General features: G+C 39.7%; 2 protein-coding genes across 2 annotated transcripts; one reads left to right on the top strand and one right to left on the bottom strand.

The window, feature by feature from the left end:
• Positions 1–244: 244 nt before the first annotated feature.
• Positions 245–3,417, bottom strand: LOC145462281 (uncharacterized). Its single transcript, XM_081445783.1, has 6 exons — positions 2,725–3,417; positions 2,256–2,381; positions 1,622–1,717; positions 1,208–1,321; positions 638–742; positions 245–420 (listed from the first exon to the last, which is right to left on the bottom strand). Exons 1-6 carry the CDS (start codon positions 2,792–2,794, stop codon positions 245–247), a joined length of 687 nt encoding a protein of 228 aa, XP_081301909.1. The 5' UTR covers positions 2,795–3,417.
• Positions 3,418–11,045: 7,628 nt separating this feature from the next.
• LOC145463428 (uncharacterized) lies at positions 11,046–17,831 on the top strand. The gene is made up of 7 exons (XM_081447184.1): positions 11,046–11,445; positions 12,359–12,484; positions 13,004–13,099; positions 13,346–13,459; positions 13,709–13,816; positions 15,279–15,446; positions 15,887–17,831. Exons 1-7 carry the CDS (start codon positions 11,376–11,378, stop codon positions 15,895–15,897), a joined length of 693 nt encoding a protein of 230 aa, XP_081303310.1. The 5' UTR covers positions 11,046–11,375; the 3' UTR covers positions 15,898–17,831.
• The last annotated feature ends 1,463 nt before the right edge of the window (positions 17,832–19,294 follow it).

Genomic DNA, 19,294 nt, shown 5'->3' with positions numbered 1-19,294 from the left:
TTGTGCGTGATCAAAGTAACTCAAAATAACGCGTCTGAGTTCCTTTAATATTGAAATAAACATAATAGAATAGGACACAATTTCAAATAAAGCATTTTCAGTGTGAATTTGAAATTGAAACGTTAGTCAATTTTCGGATTTTCTGGAAACTTCCCAAGGAAATTTCAGAACCATTTACCCCTATTTCGAAAGTTCTGTAATTTTTGGTTGTATGGAAAGCGCTAAGGTCTGTCTGTAAAGTGATCTACTCACTGTAAACCGAAGAGTCCAACATCTTTTGACCTGGTCTACATTTGCCGCACGTGACTGGACAGCTATATCTGTATCTGTCAATAACGTTTTCCTTGATAAACCTGTATGCTTCTGGTTGGCAGTAATCGTCCCACAAACTGCACAACCTGCTGTACAGGTTCTGGCAAACTGAACAAAAGAAAATGGGAACTTAGTGGTTAGAATTCTGGAGAAGGACGTTGATCTACCATGTAAAGCTTTCAGCTATCACTAAAGTTTGGAAACAGCGCAAAGTCAATGAGTGGATTAAGCTAAGCTACTGAAACTAAATGAGTGATCCTCATAACATAGCGTAAAGTTCCCTTTCCGTGCGTGCCCGTTTTTATGGTACATAATCCTTATCTACCTCTGCATCCCTGTCCGTTTGGTCCCTGGGCAGGTGTAAGGTCCCAACAACAGCCGTATGGAGAGTCAAGACAATCAGGCAGCGCTTGAGCAGCAGCCTTGATCTCTAAAATGATTGAAACATGCACCCTGTTAGCAGACGTGGTATCTCTTTAAAGAAGAGTTCCCCTAGTTCAGATGTTAAGAAAGCTCTATAAACATGTTCTAGTAAACTTGGAAAATTAATCTGAGAAGGTTAGGTAAAATATTCCTACATGCACTTTGCTACTTGAAGACGGGTCCAGGTGAACAAAGTAATTCATAATCGTTGCTTCATTACTGCAGTGTTGGTGAAGGCCCCATAGGTAATATCCCATTGCCTAACTAGTCTCCCCTACACCTCCCGTGAAGATGTAAAGCGATTTGCATTCAGGCCTCCCACGCAGGCACCGTCACGCAATCTTTTTGGCTATCGTGGAAAGTAAAGCGTGACGGGGCTCAAGAGTGGCTGTGTGGTCGGCCACTTTGTCTCACTACCACTTTTGTCTCACTACCAAGCCTGAAAGAAGTCTGAATGTGACAAATAACTTACTGCAAACTCCACAAGTTTTTGCACACATTTTCTTTCCTCGTTCATTGCAGGCTTTTTCTTTGGTGAAACGTGAAACGCGTAGTTTACAATAGGCTGCATACTTATCTTTGCATTCTGTTAAAATAAAACATGATCAGTACTTAACTCATGTTGACTGTGAATTGCTCTTAATTTAAACTGGATTACAGTGAAGTCAAAAACTTCGGGATCCTTAGTCAACGTAGATAAAAAATAAACTGATGCAATTGGGCAGTCTTACGAACAAATGACTTTCTTTACAGATACTTCAGTACAATTGAAAAAAATAAGGAAAAAAATGTTTCGTTTTCTATTATATCATCAGTTACTATCAGTTCTGCCAGGGAAAAAATAGCAAAAACAACAACAAAATTATCAATAACTTTTTTTTCTTACCAGGACAACCTTCGCCAGCATACGACTTCGCTTCTGTTTTGTTATCCCAACAACAGCCATATCTACTCGCTCGTGTTGCACATTTTGGTATAGGTTCTGTAAAAGACCAAATAAGTAAGAACGTTTTTAAAATGAATAGTAAAACTTTAAATATAAGCGGAAAAAGAACGTACCCCAACTCTGCTAATTCCTTTTGAATGTAATTATAGTTTAATTTGGTTTCTCTTTCATGTTCTACAGTTAACTTATGCCAGAAAACTTTTTCGTGCAGTGCGCGTAAACCAATGATTGGCTGACAACGTTTTCTCTCGCGTTCCATCGGTCACATGTTTCTCTAGCTGACTGTGCATTTGTGTGATGTAATGTTTTCGGCTACAGTAACTTAATATCTTAACTTAGTATTAGTTTTACGGTAATTATTAGGGGTCGGAGCTACGTTAATGCGGAAAAATTTTCTCAATGCATGATTCAGAAGCTATTTTCAATATTGACCAAACTTCTTATAAGAGTCCTTTCGTGGGAAGTCTTTTCTATTAACGATGTTGAAAACAATGAAAGTTTAGAAAATTTCCTCGTGTTGCAACTTGTCATCACTTATTGACCTTAAGGTAGGATATAACAACTGATATCTTACCACAAACTTTGCAAGACAGCGCGCAGTGGCTCGTCATCTGTTTCCACTTGCAGCAGTCGATGTTCTTCTCGCGATACAATCTGACAAAGTATTGGCAAGTTTTTGTCGCAATACGGTCCTGGCATTCTGTAGAAGAACAATAGTTTATGTAAGCCAACATTTTAGAATGAAGGCCGTTATAGTCAAGACAATATTGGCGACTAATACAGTCTTCACCGACAAGAAAGTGTAATCCTTCAAAGTAAAAAAGCCTAATGCTGTTGCAATTTTAAAATTTTCAACAATTCCTCATTTGAAAAATATGAAGAGTTTCGGCCGTGCTGAATGGAATCGTGGCTATCAAGACAAGTATTTAAAACAAAAAAATTCTTGTAACCAAGAAAAAACTACATGGCACAATTTCAAAAGATTCCAGGGTGATAGCATCAAAAGGAGGTCCGTTGAAAGATAAAAGAAAAATACTACTTACGTTGTTGTGCCGTTGCAAACACAGCAAAAGCGAGGACAACAAGTAAAACGTTTGTGATCTGCGTGTTCATCTTTAAAATAAGCGATCCTGGTGAATCCTCTTTGTACCTTAAGATTTCCTCAGTTTCTCTGACTTCTCGGAGTCGATCTTAGTTCAATTGACTACGATGAGTTTATGATGCTCTTTTTATCGCTGAAAAGGTCAAAAGGTTCATACTGCGGGCGAAATACTTGAGAGTGTTGTTTGCAGACAATGACGGGTGAGGTCACGGTGTAATGCTACAGAAAAATACCTCGCCGACGTACTGCAGCACGATGGCGGGGTCGGAAACGTGGGCGATCGATCGAACATCGTCCTCATAACAGGTTTTTCCTCCGGCGATGAAAAATCGATTACTGTGCCCCAAGCCAGATCAGTACGCCAAGGAAATAATGAACAAAAATAATATAGATAAAGATCACATATCAAATCCAATATAGATAACGCAACCAGGAACGGATTTGACGAAATGTTAAATCCCAACTTTTCAAGACGCATTTTTATCCCTTCCCTAATTTCTCAAATGATTTTATTCACATATTTTAGCGTCTTCATCTACAGTCTCACTTTTAACACTCAAATTAAGTCTTTCCGAGTTTTGTAACCGAAATAATGCCTTAATTGCTTTAACACGCGACAAAGATTGTTTCAATTTTGCGGCAATGTAATCAAATTAGTTTTGGGCAAAAATGGGCAAAGCTTCTTCATCGAAAGGAAATATTCTTCTACGCAGATTGTTTTTACAACAGTTTCGCTGTCACGCCTTCGTGATTCACGGCGGGAGTTTATTTTTTGCGTACCGTGCCTATGAAGAGAATGAAAGGTTTTTATTGTTACACAGCACAAGATGATTAAAATTCCTATCTTAAAACCACGAGATTTAATCCCTCAAGTAGGTGTTGGATATGTCAAAAAAGTCTTATTTGCCTTTTTCATTCTGTTCTTAACACTGCCATTATGAATCGTGCAGAACGGCAAGTATTTTCAAGACCGTTTAATACTGTTGGGTAGGCCTGAAACCATTCCGTTTACCAAAGAACGCGACGTCAATAAAGAAACCCAGATATTTATAAGCTGAGAATTGGATGACAGATATATTTTTCCAGAGTGCAGCTACGTTCTCGAAGGAATGTTATCAAGGATAAACTAAAAACCTGAAAAACTAAGTAGGAAGGGAAAAGGATTTAGATTTCCTGTTTACTAGACTGCATTTTAGACATGGTTTTGAGCCATTAAGATTTTCAAGAAAAACCCCAACCGTGACTTATTTGGCATTGAGTAGGATCGCGGATGTGCAAACCTGTCGAATTCGTCGCGAGTAAAATGGTTTCAAATCCGGTGTGGTGTATATTTTCCCTGTTACAGATGGGATTCCTCAGCTCATTTCAATGGGAGCAAACTATAGCTTTTGTACTTATTGTCCTTTTGACAATATCGCCCCGACCCGCTCGCTTCGCCAGCCGAATTCTTGTTTCAAAGTTTCTGCCCTCGCCAGGAGCCTGTTCGGGGGAAACTACTTCTTTCCATACGTCTTCTTCTAGAAAAAAAGGCCAACCTTTTCAGCGATTAAGTGTTCACTCACTGAGATGTGTTTCGAGCTACGATTAAATCGTTTAACAATTCAGTCAAGGTGAGCAATGCTTGGCCGGCTTCACCGCAAATTTTGTTTTCGCTCCTGGCGCATTTGAAAGGAAAGACGGTTTGCAATCTCATTTAGACATTAATTCACAAGAGAAAAAAATACCGGAACCAGTCCTGCACACGCCAAATTTCCTGATTGCCCAACGCTGATAGATTCCTGTGGCAATCAAGGATGACAATACAGAGAAAAGTAAATTGGTGGTTGGTGGAAACTTTCACAGATAGAGAATAAGTATTAAAAGAAACTTTTCGGCAGTTCTTTTTTAGTTTTTACGAGTTTTTGCACCGATTCGAATATAAATGGACATCCTTTAGATGAACGAACAAGAATCTCTTTTCAGTACTCTGAAGATGGTTTTACCTGACATATTTTGCCCTCTCCACTTTCTTTTTACTCCACGTTATTTTTTATCAATACTGTATTCACATCGTCAAGAGGAGAAATAAAAAGTGCAAATGCAAAAAATATTTGACATCGGGTCCGAAATGGGTGTCACCATTTTTCACACCCGCAGTTTTCTCAATGCTAGTTGTAAACTTGAAAGCGCGATTTTGTGGTCAGTCAAATAGCGCAAAGTGTAGGTATATTTCAAGACCAGTAAGCGGTTATTTTACGGCGTAGAATAATCTAGAAATGTGGCATACATTTTTTGATATAAAAATTGATTATTCTTCGGGAGATATCCACCACAAATTCCAACCGCACCTGTTGTGCTGTGCACGGGCGCGCCCAGGAAACGGCTAGCTGAGTCATTGTTACTTTAATGTAACAAATCGTAAATCGAGATCTTGTTTCCACATTATTATTTTCCCAGAAAGGGTTTTTGGGAAATGATGACTACACTTTTTCTCAGTCATAGATTTTAGTTAACACCTCAATGAAACAAGTTTCCAAAAATGATTTAGTTTTACTTCTAACTCGAGTCAGGACCCGCGAACATATAAATATATAATTGAAAAAAGAAGCGTAATAGAGGCAAACTGATAAATATGCATGGCTGTCTTGATTTAAAAAAGGAGTATTCACTTTCAAATGAAAGACTAGATACAGGTGTAACTGAGACAGACAACATCACTTTTGTCTGAAGAATTCAAATAACTAAACAAGGGATAATAGAGGTCCTCGGATGTGGGTGTGGGCGTGTTATCAATATCGATCAAACCCTTGAAACACTGACTATTTTTAAAACATCAATGAATACTCATAACAGCTGTCTAGTAAATGAAACCGAAACAAGACCGTCTTGCCTGTTTTTATACATAACGCTGTTAAAAGACCGGAAAACATCAAAACTGATGATTTCCTACTGCAGAAAAACACTACTGCCCAAGCGGAGAATCTGCTCTTGCGTAAACCTAATCAAGAACAAATCCGAAACAAGAATAACGAGCTTAAAACATTTCGGCTAAAAGAACACATTTTAGCCCGAGGAACATTCAAAAGCGGCTTAGCTGGGCAGAGCTTCGTCCTACGCAGACACTCTTTGGGCTCGTTACGCAATCTATCTTCCTCAAGAGGAAGATCGCGTGACTGATGTCGCGCCTCGCGCTCGTGTATGCGCCTCGCGCTCGTGTATGCGCCTCGCGCTCGTGTATCTTGGTTTACACTCCACCCCGCCACACCACCTATGTCATTCTTTAAATTGTTTAGGACAGCTTTTCCCCACATTCGTGCTAAAAAAGAAAAAAAAAGGTATTTACGGAAATAATAGAGTCTGGATATTTGTGGAAGAGCCGGAAGTGTATGCACTTAATTAAATTGTAAAAATTTGTTTACAAAGGAAATCTATATTGAACTACTGAGCAAAACAAAACCACAAGAGTCTAGTTCCTTCGCAATACACTCCGCATAAAGGAAATGCCCCTGGCTGTCTATGCCGCGAGGGAACGGAAAGCTTTTAAACGTTTCATCCCAGTATGGTCTTGAGAGAGAGTTTATCAGGGAAAGAGAGAATGTACTGGTTAAATGATGCTAATTTTTGTTGTTGTTCCTTTGATCGAATCAACCTTGTTTTAGGGGTGGCGAATGTTCCTTTGAAAACTATGAGTCTCGCAAAATTTTCGTCGAATTTCACGGGACTCTCAGTTTCGTTTTTATAGTGGTCGCGTGCGTCTAACAGCCTCAATTTTTTGCAAGGCTAAGAATGTTTGAGGTTTTTTTTTTTTTTTTTTGATAAATGACATTTCAACGTCTCGAGCTCACATTCAAAACACTTTGAGGAGTCAGTCTTGCAACTGACAAATTCAAAATATGTCGGGCTCGCAAAGAAAAACGTTATTCTCGCCTTCTCGCAAAGTCTCGCATTTGCCTCCCCGTCCCACCTTGTTTTCTTTGGTAGGTTTCTGGATTCTCGCCTTCTTCCTTAACTATAGTACACCGAGCTTTTTCAGAGCCGAAAAAAGGGGCCGAGAGCCGAGAAAAAAGGCTTATAGTTTGAACAACAAATAGCAGTGCATGGAAGAATTGTTCGTCAGGAAACTTTTACGTGTATGCCTCAATTGCAATCATACACGTAAAAGTTCGAAAGTGTGTGGTTCTATGTAGATCTAATGGTGTGCGTTTTTACAGATTAACAAATAGATTCTATGTTACCATGCTCCATGTTCAGTGATATATCACAGATGATGTTAAAACGTGGTAAGAACAAAAAAGTGGCACACGCGTACACGGGGGGTTAGCCGAGTGTGTCACGGATGTTCTGTGATCTAGCTGAACATGCAGACGCATGGCAACATGGAATCTATCTGTTTTATATTATAAAGAAACAAAAAAGATTGTTATTGAAGTCATCTATGCGTCTGTCCTCCAGTAGATATAAGTAAGAAACAATCTAAATGCGAGAATAATTTGACTTATTATATAATGCCTAGTAGATATAAAGTCGGAACGATATTTACTAGACTGTTCATAGCCTCTCCATTTTTCAACCGCGCACGCAAAAGAAAAAGCGAGCGCGAAGCACGCGAGATGGGGGCGGGAGGGCGAACGAGATGGGGGCAGCAGGGCGAGTCTCCCGTTTTGTTCTGACGTCAAGTTCTCTCTCGATTCTATCGGTGCGCTCAACGATCAAATAAAAATACGAGAAAATAGAGGGCTGTGAACAGTCTAGATTTTTACTGACTCAAGGTCTGACGTTGGGAATGAAAGATAGGGAGCACTAAGAAATTTTTAACAGTTTTCTTTTAAGGTTAAAACCTTTATCATTTACATAATGAATTAAAAACTGAATTTTCTAAACAATATTTTGGCTCATATCTGCAAACCTCAGTTAATCTCACTTTGATGAGTTGTGGACACTGGGTACTAAGGTGTCAGAATTAGAGAGCAATCCCGAGTCCTTTCTAGTTTTTCAGTCGCTCTCTCGAAGTGTTCCCAGACACTGAAAAAACATAAGACAGCAAGAAACGAACATCTCTTTTTTTGATGTGGGCCCCAAGAAGATTCCAAATACGCCAGTATTTCTTTGGAAATGACCTCCAATCAGGAAGAACAGCTCCTAACCTCTTTTAAATTACCTAATCAGGACGCTGTTACAAACATCCTTGGAACCCCGCGTCTTAATTGGTAGATTTTGCGTTACTGAGTGTACATGCAATTGTTTTGAATTGTTAGGCTTGCATGGGAACAGCTTGCAAATGGTATAACGATCGAATGATCTACGCTTCTTTAAAAGCTCACTTTCATTCGTTTTTCTTTATAGTACATAACTCCCTTAGCTTGTTGGGGCAATGTTTGCGTTCATTGCTTCGTGTTCGTTGGGCTAATCTCGTAAGAAGCTGTCAAGGGCGCATATCCCCTCCACTTGAAAGCCGTCGCACGCAAAAAAAAAAAAAAAAAACTACTTAGGTAGTGGTTGGCTTTTTTATTTCGCTCGATTTTGATACCTCCTTAAGTTCCCTCTAGCCACAGTAAAAGCCTTGGCATTTAATATACTTCGTTTTTCTCAGCCCTTTGAGTAACATTTGACTAAACAACACTGACATTTCGCTTGTGACTCATTGAAATCCTCTCCTGTCCGCGCTCTGTTTATTGTCTGGGTACTTATCGGAGTGCTTGTAATCATTGACAGCAACAGTTTCACTGGATATTTATACCCGTGACTACAAGCACGAGCCATTCTAATTTGCTTACAACGTAAGTCTTTTTAATTATTCAAATGTCCCATTCAGAAGAAAGAGCTCAAATTCCAAATGTTCCTTCGGCTTTATCCAACCTCAGGTTATACTTGTAAGGGTCACATGATACATTCAAATATCGTTGAGATAAATTCAACACACCAACATGATTTATTTCGTGCTCTCTTCGTGATATAAAACCCTGATATCTCACGTTCTACGCACGTATCCACCCAGCGATATAACCCATATCGCACGTTCTACATATAAAATGCCACAACAAATTTGACAGTTTTAGTCAAGTTAGGAAAATTAGTAAGCTTGAGATCACGACGGATTTAAGATTAATCTTTGCAGGGAAGCGGTTTAAGTGAAAACGAAATACAATGAGACCGTGATGCTATTTTTTGTTTTGTCCTATTTAAAATAAAATCCTGAAGACAAGTCCATGACGAAACACTACTATGCAATACTTTCTGTGATCCTGTTAGTTTTTTAAACTTTTTAAAGGATAGGTTTCAGAAAGAATTTCAAATTTGAACTTGCTGCGGTGCTCTTTAAGATCGTTCTGGGGGTAGAGAGTAATTCCATGCCACACCCTTTTACCTCCGTCAAGTCACGCAAATTTTAAAGATCCAATATTTACAAAGATTCGAAAACCACAGGGCCAGTTTTCTGCTGTGAATAAGCAAAACTTATAAGAAATTGCCTTCAAGAAATATTTTTGAGTTAATCAACGGGCGCAACAGAAATATCGACAAAGATCAAAGAAAACGAATGCACTCTTGAAACGAATGGATCTTGTTATTCTAATCTCCCGCTACGAACGCTAATCAGTGTCGCTCAACTTTGAGTCTGTTGTTTTACGTGCGATATCGAAATTAAAGACCTGATCGGAGAGATATTTTGGGCGAACCTTAATATACGATTAATGGTGAGATAATGCAAGAATTAGTAAGGATTTTCGGAAAAAATTTGAATGAGCGACAGTAAACTATCTCAGCTTTTACCATGCTATGAAGGGTCACGTAGCGATCAAACCACAAAGTACTGGGTATATGCGATGACCACGCGTATATACCTAATGTCAATGCTAATATTTCCCGTTAAATAAGGAGTGGGAAGTCATCATAACAAACTGGAATCAGAGAAACCTACACACCACACAAGGACTTGTCACAAACAACAAACAAACAAATGCATTTGCCACAAAGTTAAATCATGACAAAATTGCGGACCGTGAAAAACTCTAAAGAAATGTTATTAACTTGTGAAGGAATCGATGAATGAATTGATGAATAAATTGAGCTTGTTCAAAATATCGGAAATTATTAATCGTAGATATCTTAATGATCCTTCACTCAAATGAAAAAATAAATAAATAAAATGATAAAAGAACGATGAAAAAAAAATGCATTAAAGCGTTTCGTCAGATTGTTATCGACCAACTCGAAGTATTTTCAACCTATTTTGATTTCTGGGTTGGATAGAAAAACCTCCGACAATGGAGGAATTTAACATTGGCAGAACTCTGGAATTTGTGATATCTAAGAGATGGTTACCGCCAAAATATGCGAAAATTACAAAACTCAATAAGTGGTCCCACACAGAACCACATGAAAAAGTTTTGTATCCTTTTCAAGAGTAACGTTACTCTAGCGGTTAAAGAACTTTTTCCACAAGCAAATATTTTTCAGCCAAGCGCTAGCCCGGCTAAAGAGCAAAAATGTCATGGAGGTTAGAAATGCCCGGAAAATTTTTGAACCCACCGTTTCAGTTATAGAACCCTCACAAAATAAATGATTTCAGGCTTTCTTTTTTTTTTAAGACAAACAGTAGACTGCAAGGCTGATAATACGTGAAAAACGTTTCGAGACACCAACATGGCAAGAACCGATAAAGCAGGATCGCAACAGTGGACAGCTGTTTCGTCCTTCTTGGGACTCGTCAGCACTGTGTAGCGAAGATCTGTAACGCCAGCCCAACGGCCAACGTACATAAATTGAAAAATGACCCGTTCACTATACTAAGTTCCGTACTTTGAACTCACTTGCGCCCCGAAACGCGCGTTGCCACATTACGTGTTTCGGGGAGACAATGTGTCATGATTGGTGTCTCGAAAAGCAAAAAATAAATGTGGCTGGACAATGTTAACCTAAACATTGAGCCGCATGGCAAGCACCATACTTTAAAAACGCAGCGTATCGGATCTGAAAAGACCTTTTAAAAGTCTTTTTTAAAACTGATTTGCTCCCTCTCGCCGCTAGTATAAATCTTAAGTCAAAATAACGCGATGTTTATTCTGTTGGACATTTCATTTTGGCGTTGACATTTGACGTATACGAAAAATGGCTTCACCGGCCAATTTTCCGAAAACAGACAACTTTAAAGAACTATATCTAGCACTATAAAGAAAATAGCAACTCCATATTTACACAGTATGCAAGTTTTAATGCGGTTAACAAATGGTAGAAACAGTACAATTTTGGTAATTTCGTCTAGATTGTTTTCGTAAAAGATGAAACACGTACTCAAACTTCAACTTTTTTGCGACCTCTCGAAACCATATGAACCTAAAAATAAAACGACAACCAAAAGAGAGGATTTCACGGCAGCCGGGAAGTGGTTAATTAATAGGGGCGGCAAACACTCGAAAAAGCAATTTTCGCGACATTGACCACAAAGAAGTAAAAATAACATTCCTGCAGGTAATAAGGGTCGTATTTCCCTCACACTTGCGCACATCAACCGAGCTACACGTAAAAGCATGAAATTCAAGCAATATCTGACATCAGGAACACGGAAAAGAGAAAACACCGAAGTAGAGCTCGAGAAAGACTGTTGCCCCGAGGAAGATGCAACCATTAACAGTACTAATAATTTCAATCATCTTGGCTGGTTTTTGTCTGACCTCCTATGCTACAGGTAAATGCGCAGTATTGTAGCTACGTGCTTTTGTTTTCAAAGCTTTCATCGCGTCTGGATCGATTGTAATCAAATCTTGCTTGTCTTGCTTACGAGGGCTGAGAACTAGAAACAGTTGGCATTCTGCCTATTCATTTACTATTTTTATACTACTTGAAACGTTATTACTTAGAAATCAGTAGCAAATCAAAATTTTCCGTATAGTTGTTGTTTTACTCTTATCGCGTGATGTGTTGTGGATACTGTGAGTTGGAGGATCAAGAACACTGATCGAGTCTTCTATGTGCTCGACAATGAAGGATTAAAATGAGAGCGGTTTCGGCGATTGAGTGCCGAAAGTAATTCCCATTTTTTTTGGTTTTGCATTTCCGTGCTTAGCGATTGGCTCAAAAAACTCGCGCCACTTTGTCGTTCAATCAGAACTAAAACCACAGCCAATCGTGACGTTTTCCCGCGCTTTGGGTCGGTCACACGTATTTGCCGAGTTTTGATTGGTTTGCTGTATTGTCTGAGTCCATTGTGATTGGCCAGAGTGTTTACTTTGGTTTTGGTTGTACGACGCTCAATTGAAAACCGCTTTAAAAATTAGCAACAAATAATGATTGGTCAGCTCCCATGTCCTGTCCTGTTAATCTGGCTTCCTGATTTTTTTAGCTTTTTAGTATAATTTCAGATGGCTGGTACCCTTTAATTATTACAACTGTTATCTGTAACAAATTGTAACCTATTTTTCTGATAGGTAAAATGATTAAATTAAGATCCACGCGGATTACGGCCTCTTACAGTGACATCGCAGGCTAATTGTAAATCGGCAGCGATTGGGATCTATAATTTTACCCCCAAATTTCTTGATTAGTCAAGCGTGCAGACCATCAGATCTTGGAAGTCACTCAATGTGGTTTTGTTTTAACAGTGTGCAGTGATCGAATGAGGACAAGCACCTGCAAGTATTTAATCAACGTTTACCGACAGAAGAGCGTCGACTGTTGCAAGTGGAAATCCATGAAAACTCGCTGCGCTCAAACATGCAAACAGTGCGGTAAGCGAAAAACTGATAGTTTTAAATCACACGACAAATTAAAACAACACGCGCGAGAAAGGCAGTCCGCGTGTCGTGTGAAGCGTGAATTCAGCGGGAAAAGAATTAATGAGGGATTCTCTCCAGATGAGTATCTGAAATTAAGTGTGAAAGATTTGTAAGAAAAATTTAGTCGGGCTTTAGTCGGACCAGTTGCAGTTTGGCTCTTCTTTTCTCACAAAAATAATTCAGAATAGAGATCTTTGTTCAATAGGCACACAGTGCGAGTACCAAAGTTCAGCAGATGAAACGTAATATTAATGAACTGCCTGTAAATTTAATCTGTTACGGGCACTCAGGGTCGCAAGTTACCGTTCAGATTTTACTCCCATACCGAGAATTTGAAAGCAGGCTTTATTTGATGCTTTTCTGTATTCTCACCACCTGTCTGCTTGAAACTGTATGGATATTGAGAGGTGAAATAAGATGTTGATCACAAGCGGCAAAAGTGCTAACAGTAACGCCACCTTCTGGTTTCAGTCCCCAAACCGAAGTGTGCAACGCCTGCCAGTAAATACGGCTGTTGTTGGGACAACAAAACAGAAGCCAAAGGATATTATGGCGAGGGTTGTCCCGGTGAGTAAATAAATGAAAAAAGCTGGCACTAAACATTCTAAAGGAAGAGATATTTGATTTTCAACTGGGGTCCAACAAGACAAAGAGTACTGCAATGCCGTCACGCAAGGCTATGGTACGTTGCGTCACGGTCCGATGGAAGCTCTCGTGTTTCGAGTTGTGTTTTGTATAAATTTTGAACACGAACACAATTTTTTACAGTGGCATTAGTCTGAAATTACTTTTCAATCTCTGTTTCTTTACCAGAATGTAAAGACCGTTATCCAAGCCACTGCCGAAGACGAATCTCAAGATTTTCCGAAGCAAAAGCCTGCAATGCTCTAGGAAAGGCATACTGCGCTAAGAGCTGCAACGTTTGCAGTGAGTTGAACATGAAATAATCAATTTGCCTCCCCCGCCCAAGGTGTCCAAAGTATTCTAGATGAGACGACGAGAGATAAGGTGTTGAAACCATACGATTTGCTCTGTCGAAACGTCCAGATTACACGTAATGCCGAGAAAAGACTGTAAAAACCTGGGTCGACACCACCTTGCGTTATGAAATCGTGCTTTTGTGCCCTACACACTTTAGATATCACTAAATTGTCGGTTTCGCGTGACTTTTTTCAGGCGAACCCGCTGCAGCAGCCCAAGCTGTCCCTGATTGTATCCATTCCCCTTACGGTTGCTGTTGGGATTTCACAGCCGCCCTGGGACCAGATGGAGAGGGATGCAGAGGTAACAACAAATCATGTACCTTATCAAAACGGTAGACTATTATTAACATTTGAAGCTTGCATTAGTTACTTATGCAAATAGTGAAATAAGAATTGCTGTAACAGCAAGGCCTACGCCTTTGCGAAGATTTAATCTTTGATCGGTTTTCTTACTTGTTTGACTCAAAATTTCCACGTGCTTGAAACTCTTCAAGTGTTGATGAATGTTTCTTCCCTTTGTCCCTTCTTCTCGTTGCAACCTCAGAACTTGAATACTCTAAACCCAAAAAATAAACCAAGGAACATTTCAAAATTACTACGCAAAATATTTTTCTTGCAACTCTAAAAGACCCAAAACAGATCTAAGTCAACGGACATGTAACTTAAATAGCTTTGATATTGTAAAAACAGTAGACTTACCTTTCATTTCGAATCTCGAAGACCATCGGGTTTTAATCGTTAAGTGCAAATCAATTGTATTCTATGTTGCATATGCTGATTAAGGCGCTGCGAGACATCGCAAAATCCGAGCTGTTCCACCATTCCTCTGTCCACTCTGTAATGACACGATATTCTCATCGATGGAAACCTCGCCCGTGTTGAAAAGCCGTGTTAAAATATGTTAATGAGTCCACTGTCCCATACAGGTACATGAAAATTAACAGTGATTTCTTTGCTTTTTCTGAATATTGTTTTACATAAATTGCACGTAAAATATAATTACGTGTAGCTTAGACAAAAACTCCGTAAATGAAAGAGCACCCTTCCCAAGGGTTTACGCGCCACTGGTTGCCTCCCTAGGGGGCAACGAACAATAACGTCCCAGCTCATTAAAATTCTGTGAATCGCGCGAAATCATTATTCTCTGAAGAAGAACGCAGAAGGCGGTCGAAAATTTAGAGACAATTTTACTTTTTAGATCTGTTTTAAACGTTTTTAAAGTAGCTAGAGAGTATTTCTTGTGTTCAGAAAGTTTGCACAAGGAAAAATAAGCCTTTTTGACGATATTAAATTATTAATTCGCCATTAATTTGTACTGATCTTGGCTAAAAAGTCTTTTACAAGAATGGTTATTGTGAGTTATAAAAACAATAAATTCCATTTGGCGTCAAAGAATGCTTGGATATTTGTCCACGGACATTATCTGTTCTACGAAGCGTACACTTTTCCGAGAACGTCCAAGAACAAATATCTGTTTACTGTCCTTCAAATATTTTTTTCACCACGCGCAGGTTTGAAAATTGGAGAATATTACTCGGGCATTCCCCAGTTTTGGCCGCCGGGGGGATATTCAGTCACGTGTCGCGGCGAAAATACTTGATGGATTATTATTATTATTTTGGGCGATTATCTTGGTCCTCTTGGTCCCTAGTCTTTCGGCGGGACGCAGTAAAAGGGGTCTTCTGTAAACAAGTTCCAGTAGGGGACAACACAGCCCCAGTGGGGTAATTTTTTAAGGTTTCTTCTCTCTTTCCATGTCACAGAATGCAGGAACCTTTATAGAAACCTGTGCAGATACTGGAGTGATTATTGTGAGCCTGAAGCATTGAGATACGCAGGCAGAAGGACGGTGGAGCAGTACAGAGTCATTTGTCCGGTTACGTGCAGGATATGCTCGCCTGGACAAAAATTGCTGAACACATCAAGATATGGTGAGTAATGCCAGTCTCGTGGGTCTGTACCGACTAAAGCTGGAGCAAAAGTGGAAATTTAAAAGCAGAAGTAACGAGGCTGGGAAAATAGGTTCGCAATGCGTACTTATATTGTTTGCTTTTCAGCGTGACTTTGAAACATCCCGGGCGATGGATATTTAAAGATTAAAAGCTTTGTGGACTCCATCTAACGGATAAAAAGAAGAACGTTGTCCCTGTTGTTGGAAGATTTTACAAATTGAGTCAAACTGAGATCCATTGTCGAAAATTGAAATTTGTCTCTTTGATAACATTGCAATGGATCATCGCCGACACTTTCTTTTGTTACTACTACAGATATTCCTTGAATGTGGTTCAACTGAACAGTTATTTTTTGATGTCAGATTTTCAAAATTATTCAGTCAATTAAATTGTTTTCTTTCACTGCTTTTGTGTTTCAGAGCGTCAGTAAATGCTACTTGCATTGGAGGAAAAACACGCGTGTCGAAAGAATATGAGCACATGCACCTTAATCACCGACTGTTGCACATAACGTGAAGAAGATTGACATCAGCGGCAGAGAGATAAATCTTAGCCTGCGAGCAGGCTCACGTTGGAGCACAAGCGGGCGCGGCGTACGAAATCGAGCCGCGATACGAAAAAGTGGCGCCTCTTCAGCAGACTCCTTCCCGCCGGATCGCCCTTGCTCTTCGCCGCTAGCGTACGTGAACTCAAAGGCGAGCCTGCTCGCAGGCTAGAAAAAACCGAACATTGAAACCATTCACGTCTGACTACATGGAAGCAAGTCGGAGTTTTATAACAAAAAAAGCAACCTCTTAGTTTATCATCATTGAGGTCTAGCTGACAACGGAAGATTAACAGTCATTCTGGATTGAAACAGTTCATTTTACGACAATTTTTGCGAAGAAGAGCGTAACGAAATAGAATTACCGGATGCTGTCACTGAGAAAGATCTGTACAACAAGCCATAGCTGAAAATGAAGAGGCAAAACGTAAAGATAATTAGACAATATGGAAAGTATACTACAAATTCCAATATTTCGAATAATTCGAAGAAGTAAGACAGTGCCCACGGGGGAGGGGGAGGGGCTGCAGTGCCGGCCATGGGAAATATTGAAGGAAACTAGGCTAAACTATAACTTTCATACCTTTTAGCAAGAGATTATGATCCTAAAACATCCTTGGGTTTTTCTTAAGACTTTAACTTGAGAACTGGTTCTTGATTATCATGTGTAACTCAGTCATTGCAACAATGTAAATGGCTTGTAAGTCTGACCGAAAAGTAAAAAGGAATAAAATATGCATTTCTGAAAAGAAACATACAGGTTGATAACGGCTAAAGATGTAAAAAGGTAATTTCACTGTAGCCTATCAACCTAGTCGGTTAAGTAAAAATTTTCATTGTACTTTTATATCTAAGGGATAAAAAAGGATTACATGTAATAAGTTATTATTATGAAATAGAAATGATTATTAAAAACTGGATCATTGTATACATACAATCAGCCAAGAGTTTTAATTTCTCCGAGATTTCTGTAAGAGCGAGTTGTGTTCTTAGATGTCTCCTGGGAGGGGTATTTCATGACGATTTCATTTGCACACTACGTGACCCGTTTCTTCTTGTCTGCGCAACAGAGTACAGACCCTGCTACAGGCGCTCCAGTAGGTCAGAGCGGTGCGTGAGTGCGAGGACACATAAGCGCGCGCGGACACGCGTCTCCTCGTCGCGCGTGTCGTACCGCTCCAACTTAATTATTTCGAATTACCAGTAGACTCTGAGTCGAGCGCATGTTATACAGGTTACGTTTCCTCAGTTCGTTGTGCATCTCCCTCCCTCTGGAATCTAAAATGCCGTTTCTGCAGATAAATATATATACATGATCGGCTCACTAGAGGCTACTGTAGGTATGTGCGACCCCAAATGGTACGGTTTAGAGTGATTTTGGCCTTAAAAAGGTATAGATTTTGACCAGATTTGTCTGAAATTGGCTATGTTTTTCACGCTGGCTTGGCATTGCACGTTTTGTTTTCAAGGAAATAGTTTTTCCACATCAACATTGGGTACAGGTCAGGTTTCAAGGTTTGGGCTTACACCCCCACCAAAACCTATGGGAAGTAACCTCCGGGGCGATCACACCACACTTTGCGCTTCCAACGTCAACAAAGAGTTCACTTCTCTGAAAGAGAAAAAAAGAATGAAACGCGCAGAAGAAGAAGAACAAGAAGAAGAAGAAGAAGAAGAAGAAGAAGAACAACAACAACAACAACAACAACAACAACAATAACAATTAACAGCAACAAGTAGTTTATGATGTAATTTTTAAAGAGTGATAAAAGCAATAAAGTTCAAAGTACAAGGAATGAATTTTAGATCTTCTTGTTTTGCCGCTTCTGACACCTATTTGATTGACACTTGCGCCCAGTTTTACAAGTGTAGTTGATTCTAGACTGTTCACAGTCCCCTATTTTTCCGTGAGATCGTAGATGTCGATCGTTGAGCTCGACGGGCCGCCATCTTGGTCTTTTGATGCGAGCCAAACTGGAGAGAGTACAAAATGCCCGTGGGTAGGGGTGGTGGAGGGTACGGCTGACGTCCCTAATTTTTCCGCCCCGTCACCCCCACGTTATTAACCCCACCCAATTAATTCGTCTTGTTGTTAACAAATTTAAATGTCCATTAATAACTTTTTTTGACCTAACACAAAGCTTTCTTCTATTAAGCTTTCTTTCGCATTACTGCAGATCAATATTTGACTGTACTACGACTGCAAAATAACATCTCCCGCAATTTTTATTAGGTGCCTTTGGGAGGTCTGAAGCTTGTGTTTTACCACACTGACAGTGGTTGGCGGCATAACCGCGTTGATAACCACTTTGATGAGGTGTGATAAGTTTGAGCCGAAAAATTGCCTTTTCTAGCTCTTTCTTAAAGCGAATTAGTTAACTGCTGGTTTTCAACAATCATGTTATCAAAAATAAAGATCGTAATCATTCAGTAAATAAGCCAAGAATCCTGAATATGACATATCATTGCATGATAGATACATGAACAAGGTCGCAAAGAATCACGTCTGTACAGTTTTTTCTTACGCGAGTACTACATTGTATTCTGGGAAATGTTTCCTGGGATTCCGGGGGGTACTTCCCAAGGTTTTTGATCGGTGTGAGCGGCTTTAACCGAGTTGAAACCTGTAACCTATTTCAGACCAAAATCTGTGATTTTCCATACCCTACATACCCTACTTTCAGATCAAACTCTGCAATTTTCCATACTCTATTTCAGACTGAGCCGAAAATGAAAATCGACACCCAATTTCAGACCTCTAAAATTAGCACAACGCTCTAATATATGACCACAGCTATTTCAAAATTTATGAGAAGGGCTACAAATGCATGTACGGTATGCCAATGTTATCCAATATCCAATGCCATCCAGAGTGAAAATCATACCGTGCAAGTATTTTAGACCAAAATCGCTCAAAAACCATACCCCTAAGGGCCCGAAAGGGGGGGGGGGAACTTAAAATAAAAAGGACGGGGGTGCTCTTCGTACGGTTTTGGTGCCCCTTAGGGTGTTCAGCCTCAAAAGGGCCACAGTGGGAGTTTTTGCGGTGCCTTTTAAGGTATTAAGCTGAAAAAATATGACAGGAGATAATATGTTGCCTTAGAATTGGTACCAATAGGGGTGAAAAAAATTTAAGCCACGCCCACAAAACAGGATCTTGGTACCTCTTAGGGATTCTTTTCAAACATTTCAGACGAGCACCCTCATCTTTTTTATGTGGAAGTCCACCCGGGCCTTAGGGCCGCACATACTTCATATGTGCTATTGCTATTGGCAATAGCAC

The sequence above is a fragment of the Orbicella franksi genome, chromosome 12 (genome assembly GCF_964199315.1).
Source record: "Orbicella franksi chromosome 12, jaOrbFran1.1, whole genome shotgun sequence".
Lineage (NCBI taxonomy): Eukaryota > Metazoa > Cnidaria > Anthozoa > Scleractinia > Merulinidae > Orbicella > Orbicella franksi.
Note: the sequence above shows the minus strand (reverse complement) of the source record. Positions and strands in the feature narration are given on the sequence as shown.